The 13,762-nt window shown below is 49.1% G+C and overlaps 4 protein-coding genes across 4 annotated transcripts; 3 read left to right on the top strand and 1 right to left on the bottom strand.

Annotated features, from left to right (window-relative positions):
* Positions 1 to 7,204: 7,204 nt before the first annotated feature.
* NCS57_00474500 (Pyr-redox-2 domain-containing protein) lies at positions 7,205 to 7,936 on the top strand (the record flags this gene model as incomplete). The annotated part of the gene is made up of 1 exon (XM_053054697.1): positions 7,205 to 7,936. The coding sequence occupies one exon, from the start codon at positions 7,205 to 7,207 to the stop codon at positions 7,934 to 7,936; it is 732 nt and encodes a 243-aa protein (XP_052916857.1).
* A 2,018-nt stretch (positions 7,937 to 9,954) lies between these two features.
* NCS57_00474400 (Epimerase domain-containing protein) lies at positions 9,955 to 11,151 on the top strand (the record flags this gene model as incomplete). The annotated part of the gene is made up of 4 exons (XM_053054696.1): positions 9,955 to 10,207; positions 10,258 to 10,614; positions 10,672 to 10,761; positions 10,853 to 11,151. The coding sequence occupies 4 exons, from the start codon at positions 9,955 to 9,957 to the stop codon at positions 11,149 to 11,151; spliced, it is 999 nt and encodes a 332-aa protein (XP_052916856.1).
* Positions 11,152 to 11,554: 403 nt separating this feature from the next.
* On the bottom strand, positions 11,555 to 12,079 carry NCS57_00474300 (2EXR domain-containing protein; the record flags this gene model as incomplete). The annotated part of the gene is made up of 1 exon (XM_053054695.1): positions 11,555 to 12,079. The coding sequence occupies one exon, from the start codon at positions 12,077 to 12,079 to the stop codon at positions 11,555 to 11,557; it is 525 nt and encodes a 174-aa protein (XP_052916855.1).
* Positions 12,080 to 12,574: 495 nt separating this feature from the next.
* NCS57_00474200 (uncharacterized protein) lies at positions 12,575 to 13,408 on the top strand (the record flags this gene model as incomplete). The annotated part of the gene is made up of 1 exon (XM_053054694.1): positions 12,575 to 13,408. One exon carries the CDS (start codon positions 12,575 to 12,577, stop codon positions 13,406 to 13,408), a length of 834 nt encoding a protein of 277 aa, XP_052916854.1.
* Between the last annotated feature and the right edge of the window lie 354 nt (positions 13,409 to 13,762).

Raw genomic sequence — 13,762 nt, 5'->3', positions numbered from 1 at the left:
ATGCGACGCACTTTTCTTAAACCTTACTACTATAAACTAAGATAAAAACACAACAAATCAATTGATCAATTAAAACTACTCACTATACTCTTCCCCAGATGTCTCAATCACTACCTGATAGGTCCTTGCATTATGACCGGGCTTGCCGCAGACACCACAATGCCGAACCCCCGGTCGCGCCGACCTTCCTTGACCACCACTTCTCGATGATTCCGCCACTACCTACGCATTAACATCCATCTGATCAATTGCTTGCCTTCCCTCCTCTACTGTCATTACCCCTCTTTTCTATAGTCTAGTCCTTTTTGCCCTCCGGCGCCGGCTTAGTATCTCATTTGCCTCTCGAAGGTCTTTATTCTCAGACCTCAATAAGGCATTCTCATGCATCATTGCCTTAGTCCCCTTAGCAAGCGACTTAAGAGCTCCTAAAATTGACTCTGGGGAGCTACTTTGATGCCTTCTGATTCGTCTATCGAGGTATTCAGACTAAGATTAGGCCTCAAGGACGGTCTTTGGAGTCTTTGACGCCCAAGGGGGTCGAAGGGCTAGCTACCTCCTCGGCAGGCGTTGGAGTCCGTAGCTGCACATCAAGCTTCGAGACCACACTTTCCGGGTCAAGAGGAACAAGCCCGGCTCCTCTAAAAGCCGCCTTGATATTTCTTTCCGTCATAGTGGCCTGATATGCGGCGTAGAAGGCCGGAAAGAACTCAGTCTTTGAAACGTGGGTTATAGAGCATCTGATCAGATGCTCTATTTCTCGACCGTAAGCCTGCTTGAGCAGGTTAAAGTACCCGATATCAAGAGGCTGAAGTAGATGAGACGAATGAGGTGGCATACAAAGCGTGATGATCTTATTTTCCTCGCAATATCTCTCAAAGTCGACGGAGTGGTGACTTTCGTGGCCATCTAGGATCAGAAGACGATAGGAACCAATTGATCGATTGCTTGTACACCGGTCAAAGTGTTTTTAGCCACTCGAGACCGATCTCATTATTAGTCCAGCCATTTTGGGTCGTCGCAATAGCCTAATCGCCCGGGAGGTTACTTTCTCGGTACCAGTTGGCGAGGTGATATTGGCCCGCACCGATGATGAACGGCGGGATCGCCCAGCCTTCCGCATTAATCGCTTGGATCACTGTAATCCATTCCCGGTTTCTAGGCTGCACTGATTTTGGCTTTCCACGCCTATCTGTGCCTGTGACGACCATTCCGCTTGTAATTAGACCCATCATAAAGCCAGTCTCATCAAAGTTGTAGATATCAGCGAGGTCGATACCATATTTCGCGATTATGCTCTCCACGAGCCTAAACCAATCGCGAATAATGGTTGGATCTTCGCATTTGGCTCTCTGGTAGTCGTATTTACGAAAAAAACGCGTCTTAACCTCTTCGTGTCGCCTAACGAAGTTATAAGCCCAGCGCTTACCGACGGGTGACGCGTCGCGGTCGGCGAGCAGTCGGTTAGCCATTTCTTCAACAGCACGCAGTCGGGGGGGGAATCCTCGCGAATCTAGGTCGAGAATGAACTGAACTATGATCTGTTCCTCTAGATCAGATAGTCGGCGTGATTTTGGAATCCAATCGCATCGCGATTGGATTCCCTGTCTGCGACGACGCAGCCTTGGCTCGGAGACCTTATAGATCTTTGCAGCGCGTCGGACGCTTAGTTTTGGGTCATTTTGAAGGGCTTGAAGGGCAAGAAGGGTTTTAGCCTCAGTATTTAGGTCTGACATATTTAGTGGTGGAAAAATCAATTGATCAATTGAAAAGTTAGGTGTAGGAGGGAAAAGTGCGTCGCATACTTGGATGCGTCGCATGCTTATCATGTACGTTATTAATTATTAAAAGAATTATAATAAGAATTTAGTTAATTAAAATTTAAATATAATATCTTAGTAAATTATTAAACTTTAGCTAATATATATTAGCTTTGAATATAATAAGAGCTTAAACTTAAATTATAATAAGAAGCATAGCTAAATCTCGCTAGTGATACTCGTGGGTGCGTCTCTTATAATGCCATTATGGAGGATGTCGCTATGTATAGCGAAGCTATATGAAGACTTCTCGGTTATGTCCCCACATTCACCAGCAAGTGTGGTTGGTTTCAGGTTCAGGCGGCAATAGATATCCAACGGAGTACAAGCATGAAACGGCGGGGAGAGATGGGCCACGCTGAATCTTTCAAGTGCTGACCTACAAGTACACTCGGTAGATGACAAGATTGGGAACATGCAGTCACAGAGGCCATTGCCGAAGAGCATAATTGACTTTCTCATCTATCCAGGCTTACTCGGGTCCACGAGCTTCCGACGAGCCCCGCCGACGGCCCGGATGGGTAAGTAACTAAGGCAAGTCGCATTTCTCACGGCTCTTATCATACTGTGTCGTCATTATTATGGGCACCTATCTGAAGCGGGTGGTAAGCAAAAAGCTAGAGGCCAGACTTGGAGGACCAGTGTCAATAGCTGAACGGTTGGCTTTTATTATAGGGAGCAAGCTAAGCCTGGAGCTTGTGGGCTGTGGAGACGAGGCTCTGTTTGGCCAGCTATTTCTGGGTCGTTTACTCCGTACATGTCTTCCTGAGCTGTCATCGAAGAAAACAGGATATCTAACAGAAATCTGGACATATGCACCATCCGAGTAGAATGGGCAGGTCATAGCGCACATGTGAGCGACAAGCTTAGCTTTAAACTCCGCCGTAGTCTAGATCGCCAAGAACCCTGCACATGTCGCCGGCTGAGAATGCAAAGGAACTGCGTTCAGCCGGCGAGTGGTCTCATGGGAACTCCTGGTGGTTGCAACCGTATCTCACGGTTTAGAAGCCACTTCAGCAGCTTCTTCATTAGAAGCCACCTCTTCATCGGCTTGACGATGTAGTCGTCCACCCCCTTCTCTGGACGGAGGTCCATATCCCCCTTCAGTGTGTAGGCGGCCATGGCAATGATGGGTAGCCGCACGCCGCTTTTCCTGATGCGGATCGTTGCCTCGTATCATTTCATAATGGACGTATTGATGTCATGGTCGTACATAAAAAGATATATACAGCTAAAAGTATGGTGTGGATACATTGTCCTTCCACAGTAGCTGGAATGTCATCAAGGTGCGCGAGGGCGAGGAAGGCTGCGGAAAGCGACAGCGCACAAACATCTCGCAGTGTTGGATCCATGCCACATTTTACCGTTATCACTCGTTGTCGAACTAGTTGTATGACGATCATAACGGTTTCGTGTGCTGGCCCGAGGCTTTGTAAAAGGAGATAGACTTGGATATTTGCAGGCCTCTATGATATACCGGTGAAGCTTGACGCTATCCGAGTCGTAGTGGAGAGGGTAAAGAGGCCTTCGCTGTCGAGTGGTAGCTAATTTAATGTCCACCCTGGAGCGTTTGAGATTAAGCCTCTTTTCAAGTTATGTGACTTCTGAATTCTTCGCGCTTACTAGTTTGTGAATCGGCTAACCTGATAAGTATTAATAGACTTAATCCCTCCTCTGAGAGTAAGAAGCGTTTACAGTCCCCGCATGTGAACATCCGCTTCCTGAGAGGAACCCTCTAAATTCTGGAACACTAATGTCAATGATTGGATACAGAACCGCCCGGGAGGCCTCAGACCTCAAGGTGCTCGAATACTCACTGTAATCTATCCTAGATGTGCAATAGCAGCAAGTACATTCTCCGGCATTTAGCCATTTTGAAGGATCAAGTTAACGTCCTCGATGATATCACCCTTCAGTTTCAATCCTTCCTTTCGCAGATCTGGACTAAATAACGGTGTTGTCATAGCCACGAAAGCTGCAGTCATGCAGGGGGTCACACGCATAAGTATCGGGTCGTTTATCGCAAGATTCAGCCACGTCTTGTTGCTGGGAACTATTGTAGTCAGGTAGTCAAAAAACACCACGGCTAGAGCCGGTGAGCTAGAGCAACGGGTAGCAGAAATGAGTAATGCATACAATGCTTGAGAAGCGTGTCGATTGTCGGATTCGGTGATATTGGGATCGTTCTAAAAGGGTCGAGAATATTAGCTGAGAACCGTTCGACTCCCGTTGTGTAGTTGCTGCAAAAACATCTCTGGTTCGCATTTGCCGGTATAGACATGCTGCTACTGTCGTGCCGTATCATCGTTTGAGGTGTTTTCTTAGGTTTGGAACCGCGACTCTTTATTGATCTTGAATTAGCCTTTTAGCTCCTTTTTTCGTTGTGCTGTTCGTGCTGAGTCTGCTGCGCCATCCGGCAAATCTTTTCCAGCCACCCTGTTCGAACATAACTGCAGGGCTGTCTTTATGGCATGGCTCCGGATGGCCTTGTTAGTCGGCATCGGTACGCCATTTGAGACGAGAAATTCGTATTTGGGCATGTCGACTTCCTGGAGCACACTTGAAGCACTAGCTGGGGATGGTTGATGCGTTCGCATCGTCAATCCTGGAGTACAGAAATGCCGGCATCCCAAACGAGCCCTATGACGTCAAACGAGAGGCCATGGGCGAAAGCCGAATATGACACTGCTATTTTAGTTTTACCCGTCGAGTGAGTCGTGATTTGTTGAATTCGAACTTTAATAAAGAAAGGCAAAAGCTCCAACGAAGGCTCGGCTGGTAAGTTATTGCCGCAGTGACCTCAATGAGAATAGTTGCAGGATGACGGTGATGCCCAGGAGAACATTCGTGATAAGATCTCCGCAAGGGCAAGGTCTTGCAGCAGCGGCAATTTCGGATGGATGGGGTGCGAGATTACTTGGAGACAATCCAAGCCATAAACACAGGCTGTTATCAATAACCCCAACCATCGAAGAAGCGGTCTCTGCTTACCAAACGGAGAAACTAGAACTAGGTTTGCTACAGGGCGGGCGATTGGAGACAAGACAGCGCTCCCCTGACCCATTTTCGCCACGCTGTTAGCTTTACAATTGCCAGCCGCGCATGTAGGTGCTTCCAAGTATTCCCCAGCGTCAGAAGTCAAAAGAATACTAACACATGCACTCTCAAACGGCCAATGTATGGATGCTTTCGTGGTCAGTGACTCAGCCCACTTCTTTGTTATATATAACAGCAAGAAGGATTTGAATTTTTGAAAACCCTGCCAACTAAACGTGAGGTTACGAGCATCGATGTGCACTCCCGCATGGCCGAGTCAAGCCTCGTGGAGTGTAGTGGGTCCATGTGGACCCCTGCTGGAAAGCCATTGCTTTGTTCTCCATTGCAGAGGATGCGGATCAGGTAGATATTGTATGAAACAAATCTGTAGCGAAACAGGGAACGACACGGAAATAGGGGCCAATACATGGCTCATTCAGAGACGTGCCGCTCTCCGCTGTTGTTTGTTCTTCCATAAACTGCCGGACTCGACTTGGGGCCATGAGCTTAGAGCCAGGGGCTTTCAAGCTTAGCTCTGCAGTTAGCTTTGTGGGCCTCCTGCTCCTCCGAGCCTTGTCCAAGACAGGGACTTTTAGCAACGGAATTACCGTACTTTTAAGCGGAGTAAGCGGCCCCCTTTGAAGTCCAATCATTTCAACGCTACTAAACAGTTAAATCATCTCCAACCTACGCCTCGATCATTAAGACATTGAGCACGAGAAGTTACCCGAGGCAGCATGCAAGGACAGGATCGGGTTGTACTTTGACGGAAATGATCGTTCCGAGGGACAACGGAACGGGATTTGTGAAGTAGGTCATGGCTTAATTAGTAATGCGAGGTACCGGGGGTTAAAATGACTATTATAACTACAATACAGGAATGGGAAGAGTCTCTTGTTGCAGTTATAATGAATGCCTAGGCCTGATTGACCGCGGACTGGCACTCCACAGTTAAAATTGGGTAGACGGCCCAGTTCGCCTCGAGCTTGAAGATATAGGTGCGACACTCCAAGGAAGAAAGGTGTACCAGTAAACTTGCACGTAATGGGAGTCCAAAGAACGACGTCAGTGAGCTATTTATGGAGGTAGTGATAATAATGACTCTTACGAAGGAGTTTGTAAAGCCCAGACCCAACGGGTGCCCCTGCCAAGAGACAGCCCGTGAAACGACGGAAGCGTCATGGAATGGGGATATGAGGTGACATTCGGGAAGAGGAATGGGACCGGCAGCTAGGTCGGCCAAAAGACCGTCATACCGCATCCCCGATCTGGACGAAATGGTTCCGCAGGAGAAACTTCTTGTTTGTCGTATGCATGCCAAGCCATGCTAGGCTAGCTGTTCGCTTTGCAGCACAAGCTTAGGGATGGATTACCTACTTTGGAAAATAGTTTAACGCGCAAACGTACCATTCCATCGTCCATAAGCCCGATCGACGAAAGTATCATCAAGGATTTGTTCATGATTCCGGCTAGTGCTGATGGTAGCCATGAAAATAGAGTCAATTTCAGTTTTGATTTGAGCCAAGGCGGGCAACTCGGGTATTCGTGTAGTCGTTTTTGTGGGTTCGGGTACTCGAGATGGCAGTCGCGGACAGTGAATGCGGATTCGGGGATACGTATAATAGAATGCCGGGTGAGAGACAGTTCCTGATGTAAAGAGCCTGGAGATAAAGCAATCACAGCCAAGCCGCACATACGAGCAGTTCACAATAACATGTATCAAATCTCACATATTTCTATCAACTTTATCTCAGGCCTAAAATAATCCTAAAATAATTCTCTATCACTCCAGATCATGGAAAATAAGATGTCACGCAGAATCGTTATCATCGGCGCCGGTTTCGCCGGGGTATCGAGCGCCCTCTCAGCAAAGCGTCTCATAAACCTCTATAACACGGAGTAAAACATTGAGATCCTCGTCATTGCCCTGGAACCATCGCTAGTAATGCGTCCACGCCTCTAGCAAGCCAACGCCTCAAGGATAAATTATCCCCTCGGACCGCTCTTTAAGTCTGCTAGTATTAGCTTTCTCTAGGGCACCGCCGAGGCTATTAATACGAAGTCATAGACGGTATGTGTTTGATCCGTTTTAGGTGATGAGTCTAATATTGAATTTAACTAGCTAGCTCATTCTAGTAGCTAGAAGTGCTATCATACGACCAAAGAGCGTCACTGGCCTTGAATAGTATGCATTTAATATCGACTCTTTGGCTTCTGTGGGCAAACTCAAGTTTCATCTCAATAGCCTAAAATCTCTCCCGCAGAGCAAAGCTCGCGATACTATAGTTATATGTGGTGGCGGTTTTACTGGTATTGAGCTTGCAGCAAAGTTTACGAGATTGCTTTATAACATGGATACCGTCCGCATTGTCCTTGTTGAAAGCGCGCAGGATCTTGGGCCAGAGCTGGGAGCAGGTCCTCGCCCCACCATCACGGGGGTCCTGAAACACCTCCGGATTGAAGTCAAGCTGGGGTCTGCAGTTACTGCCATTGATGACTGCGGTGTGACCCTTGCCTCTGGTGAGCGCATCGAAACAAGGCCAATCGTCTGGACTGCCGATATGCGAGCAACACCCCTCACACAGCAAATCCGCGGAACCAAGGACCACCTCTCCCGACTTCACGTTGACCAATATCTCCGCATTCCGACCTGTAAGCACTTCTTTGCCACTGGCGACGCCGCTCACGCCATCGCCGATACAAAAGGCCACGCCGCCTTGATGTCCTGTCAGCACGCCAACATCCTCGGCCGCTTCTCAGGCCATAATGCAGCAGCAGCCCTCCTCGGCGAACCAATGATAGCGTACTCCCAGCCAGAGTATGACTGCTGTATCGACCTTGGATCCTGGGGCGCCATGATTGCAAATGGCTGGGATGGGGAGGTTAAGATCACAGGCCACGTCGCAAAGCAGCCCAAGAAGTATGTCAATCAGGAGCTGATTTATCCGCCGCAAGATGCAAAGGAAGCAATCAAGGCTGCGGATCCCGCTTGTTCTGACTCAGATGGCCTTTTCAAACAGTTTCTGGGAGTCTTGGGATGGACACTGAGTAGTTGGAAGGGTATGAGGACGGCGGAGCATTGATGAGGCAACGAAGGAGCGGTTTCAGGGTCTAGAAGAACGGAGCCTCTCTTGTTCTCTCAACTCGACGCGGGAAGATTTCTTAACGGAAGTAGTTATGCCCTTCCAGGGCTTCCTCGCTCTGCTCGTCAGGGGATGTCACACAGAATGAAGGAACCGGTGTGTGTTTTTATCGCTGGGGCTCGGTACAATAACGGGGTGTGTGAAGACTGCACCTGGGGAATAGATCCACCACAGATGGATGCTAGTAGTGTTGCCGTTAACGACTGTACACCTTGCCATACTTGATAAACAAAACCGATGTCTGAGCCACAAAGTCCGCTGCATAAATCGCCCCAGCCCTTTCTGACCTAGTCCATCCCTTTCCCCCAAGTCAGCTTCAGCCCCGGGACTGCTCCCTCCGGTTTGAAGCTCGTCCATTCGGCATCGAATAGATTAAAATGTCTTGCCTTACCTTCGGTGACTATTGCGCCTCCCCTCAGCCCTGTCATATTCATTTGAACAATCCCACTCGCCGGGTCTTTAGCATGGGTAGCTAACTTCCCCCGACCTTTCACCTTTGGATGCGAACTAATGAGTAGGACCTGGAGACGGGCACTCAGCGGCTTCAAAACCGACGCCCACTTTTCATCTGCTTCACTTCTGGCCCCGAAATTGCTCAGCAGGACTTTGGTTCCTTTGTCGATGCTCAGCGGGCCAGATAAATCGGACTTGGTAAAGTCATCGTACAGCAAGACTTCATCAAACAGGCCGGCTATCTCGCTGAATGCCCTAGATTTAGCTGACCCAACAGCGATAGCCTTCCTAGGCTGCTTGCTTACTGGCCGTCCATGCCGCAATGGGTGAGGAAATCTAAGGCCTGCTTTTCTAAAAAGCGCAAGGAAAACTGCAACTGTGTCAGCGATGTCTACGTCATCGTTATTCCATCGCATCTTCGTGCCAAGAGGGTAAACAGGCATTTCTGCCCATGAAAAACCACAGCGGCTCAGCATGTACGATGACTCAAAGAGCACTCGCATCAGTGCGTCCCATCCAAGACTATGTTTGCCCGTTGGCAGATCTGTGTCCTGAAGATAGGCCAGGTAGCGATTATATATCGACAACAAATGTCGCCTCCTCTCGCTGACCTCAAGACAATGCTCCGACGCATGCCCAGTTGTGACTTCTAGATCTCCTGGATGTGTGCCAAAGGGCATAGATCCCCACAATCTTGTCCCGGCAGGAAAATGAAGAGACGTGCTCTCGATCACCTCGGCATAGCCCCACGGTGAGATTCGCCCATACTTCTGGGTGTCATTATACGGTGATGGCAGTGAGGGGGGAGTGGGCCAAACATCCCATAAGCCAAGGATGTAGCCGAGGCGTGCGTGAGTGAAGTTGTTGGTCGTGAGCGAGAGAATGATGCTGCGGATGCGGATGGCATTCGGCTCAAGAGGCCGGAGAGGATATGTACCCGGCAAAGAAACCATGTACTGCTTGGTATTGTCGGACTTTTCGAGGATTTGGGTCAAGGGGGTTGACTCAACCATCTTAAGGACTGCCTTCAGATGGATCTTTTGCGTGATTTCAATTCTTTCTCCCGGTCGACCCGCATCTAAATAGATCCCAGCTGTCAGCCCGGCGTGACTCATAACTGGCTGGTAATACCTAGAGGGGTGGCCCATTTGGGGGTGAGGGAAATTATTCGGGGTGCTTGGTGCCAGCCATCTCCGAGTGCTTCAACTCCTCCTGGTATAGCATTGGCCCTAGTCAAGATGAATAGACGATTTGTAATCAGCCTGCGTACTAAGGCGCATGCCCAGTTTTTAATAACTGTTGCTGTAGATATTTGTCTGCGAGAGGGGGTCGTCATTGGCCACTTCGAGAGCAAGATTCTCTGACAGGGGCTATTCACGCTGCCCTGACCCACCCAGGGGCATTTTTCATAGAGTATAAATAGACGCGGTTCTCGTGTAAGAATTTGATGTCACAATCACCAGGTTAACTCCAACAAACACCAAAGCCTTGAATAGCAGCCCCTGATGACCTTCCTCCATGAGCCAGACCTTCCTACCGGAGTCACTGTCCTTGTGACAGGTGTAAGCGGATTTGTTGGAAGCCACATCGCAGATCAGCTCCTTCACGCAGGCTATAACGTCCGAGGCACTACAAGAGATGCTGCCAAAACTTTTTGGATCACTTCGCTTTTTGAGAGAAAGTATGGTCCAGACAGGTTTGAACTCTGTGCTGTTCCCGACATGGGAAAGGCCGATGCCTTTGATTCTGTTCTGAAGGGTTCTTCCAAGAGACGGTTTGCGTTATATCCAGTTACTGATGTTTAGCAGGAGTTTCGGGCGTCGCCCATGCCGCGTCCGACATGACGTTTGGTTCTGACCCGAATGAGGTTATCCCGCCCATTGTTGCCATGGGCTTGAATCTCCTCCGTTCAGCGGCAAAAAATGGGGAGATTGATAGATTTGTGTTTACATCATCTTGCGCAGCGGCAACGAGTCCGAAGCCTGGGAATTGGCCGAAGATTTCGAGCGACACATGGAACGAAGAGGCGATAGTGGAGGCTTGGGCTGAGCCGCCGTATCTTCCAGACAGGGGGTTTGCAGTCTACGCGGCGAGCAAAGCGCAGGCCGAGAAGGAGATGTGGAAGTGGTATCACGAGAACAAGCCTTGCTTTGTTCTCAACACAGGTCAGCCTTGAAGGGTGGTTTCAGTTTCGTAAGCTAACTAAAAGCACCTCAATGCAGTCCTTCCAAGCATGAACATGGGCCAGAGCCTCGACCTCGACAACCAGGGCCATCCTTCAACTTCTGGCCTCATCGAGGCTTTATTCAGGGGTAACCACGACGTGGTGAATGCGGCTCATCAATGAAAGTAGACTTCATCGCCATTTTCTTTTTCTTTTTTGCTAACTATCTTCTGCTGTAGTCTTCTACGTCGATGTCAAAGACACTGCGCGCCTTCATCTAGCGGCCCTGCTTCACCCCGACATACGTGACGAACGAATCTTTGCTTATGCTGGGCCGTATACTTGGCACATGATTCAAGCAGTCATGAAAGATCTTTACCCTAACAAGACGTTCTTTCCCGAGATTTCCGAGGCCGTGTTGGACCGGAGCGAGATTGTACTGGCTCCGAGGGCTGAGAGATACCTAAAGGAGATGGGCTGCAAGGGCTGGACTACTCTTGAGGAAAGTGTGAAGATGAATACGGAGGACTTGGTGTGATCTTATAACAGAGTACTACAGGATTAACATTGGTGCAATCAGATCGACCGGCTTCTCTGCATTGAACGGTTTAAATCGAGGTTCCTCCCAGTGCTATAGCTATTAAATATAGAGCTGGAACCTAAACTAACAATACGATTAAGTAAATTAAGATTACAGTCATTCTCTGTATATTAGATAATCCTGTATAGCAAGTATTTTAAACGCTTTTTAGTCCGAGGAATGATACCGCGGCGGGAAAGAGCCCTAGTATACGCTTCCCGGCTATCGGGGTGGTGGCCCGGCGTCAGAGAGTTCTCCAAGGATGACGTCGACTTGCAGCGATGGAAGCCGCGATTGATAGTTTGCATGGACCACACGAAGGCGTGACTCTCCAAGTGCAGGAACTTATGCTGCTGAAGCATTATGCCTCGTCCTCTTCACTCCGGGCAAGAATCTCATCCATCCTCTTGTCCAAGGTGTATCCATCCACCATTTCCCCCGACTTCATGTCAATAAACCTGACATGATCTCTTGGACAGGGCCAGGTCAAGTATTCCCACGCGTCTTGCCATGAAAGGACACCATCTTCGCAAACGACATACACCTCGTTGAGATTAGTAAACTCCTTCCATTCGGGAGATATAGAATGAAAAAAGTCCGACGAGTCTTCTGCCTGAAACTTGAGACGGCGAACGATGCGGCGGTAGCCACCGAGCTTGTGAAACCAGGCTTTCCCAATAGATATCAGATCGATATCAAAGTTAACCCAGATATACCGCGGCTCATCCCTAACCGTGAGGCCGCGCTCGTACAGGCCGAGATTGCGGGACTCGTGGCAAGCTTGCATCACCGCCGGGATGGGCGTTGTAGAAGTCACGTAGAGTGTGCGAAATGTCCAGGCGGGGGTCTTAATGCGGAATTCGACTTCGCGAGGCTTAACAGTCATCTACCAGATGATAGTGCGGATTTCAAGAAGAAGGAGGATAAATGGGTGGAAAGTGGTCATCTGAGAGAATAGACCTTATGACAAAGAATTTCCAAACGGTCGTTGTTGGTTGAATTTTTGTCGTTTCAGGGACGGAAAATTTAGACAGAGTGGTCAAGAGTACCGAGGTGTTGGTCGCAGGCGGCTTATACGTTGAGGGTCAGGCCGGGGTCTCGAGTGAGTCATGTGTCAACCGCGGTACCTTGTCTGCGGCGCAGGGACCTGGAGGATTAATCTGTTTCATGCAGTTGGTTGAGCACCTGCCTATAACAAGTTGGTCAGATGCCCACTTCAAAACCAACACAGACAGCCTGTTGGATGAGTGGACCGATAAGCGGAATAAAAGGGGCTGTGAATATTTCTAGGTCCTAGCTTAAACGCACCGTCTTCCCTCTTGATTTTTTTCTCTTCACCCTCAGCCTGAGTCATATGAGCAGAACCGCGAGCAAATTCAACATGAGGACCTCATTTCCACTTTCACTTCTGGCTCTCATCATCGGTTCTCGATTGTGTGCCGGTAGTGCAACCCCAAATCTTCAGTGGGATCCTGAAACAATCGACTCTTGCGTGGAGTGGTACGACAACGCAGACGGCGAGACATGTGAATATGTCAGAAAATACTTTGGAATCACTCCCGAGGAGTTTACTGCATGGAACCCTTCTGTTGGCCTCGACTGCAAGCCGTGGAGGTACCAGTCTTACTGTATAGTAACCAAAGAGAGGCTGGCCACTGCATCAACGAAGCCGACAACAACCGAACCGACAATTACTATCACGCCCACCCCGTTGACTACCACCCTAGGACCCTCTCCTGCTGCTTGGACTCCCCTGGGCTGTTATGTGGATAACGATACTACCTGGCCAGTGCTGGAGAAGCGCTTCAGCAAGGAGGGTGGCGACGCGGCTTTGACAATCCCAAAATGCGAAGATACTTGCTACCGCGCCCAATTCGAGTTCGCGGGTGTCAAAGAGGGCAATGAATGTTGGTGCAGCAGCTTCGTCGCTGGCGAGCGGACACGCAACGAGACCGACTGCAATACGCCGTGCAGCGGGGACAAGACCAAAATGTGCGGCAGCAAGGACCTCATCAATGTGCTTGCACCTGACTGGGAAGCTACGAGCGAGGTAAATGAAAACACATCGCCTGAAGCTGATGCTACGACGAAGGTGAAAAGTGAGGTTGTCAGTGGCTCGACAGAGGTGGACGGCACCGTCGTCAGTGCCCATTCTTCCTCCTCAGGAGGCATGAGATACCGCGCGCTATTCCGATGGCCATATCTAAATATTTAGATAAAACCAGATCATTGGTTCAATTTCATCGTCTCGGTGGTTATGGTATGGGGCGGTGACTGTGGCACTGCCTGGTGTATTTCCTGATCGTAGCTCTCTTAGTCAATTAAAGCCCTTGAATTTGGTCTCTGCCTCGCCAGTCGAACATCAAGAATTTACTGTGCCGGTTTGGGAATACACAGACTTTCTGCCCGTAGCCTGGTTCACTAAATACAGTACATACCACCGCAATAATGGCAGAGCCTTACCTGACAAACATCTCATATATTAAACCCCTACAAAACTAGGTGCCAAAGTACCGTTTGGAATACTAACCTAAAACTACATCTATCTCTTCAGGTCGATTAGCAATCC

The sequence above is a fragment of the Fusarium keratoplasticum genome, chromosome 3 (genome assembly GCF_025433545.1).
Source record: "Fusarium keratoplasticum isolate Fu6.1 chromosome 3, whole genome shotgun sequence".
NCBI lineage: Eukaryota > Fungi > Ascomycota > Sordariomycetes > Hypocreales > Nectriaceae > Fusarium > Fusarium keratoplasticum.
Note: the sequence above shows the minus strand (reverse complement) of the source record. Positions and strands in the feature narration are given on the sequence as shown.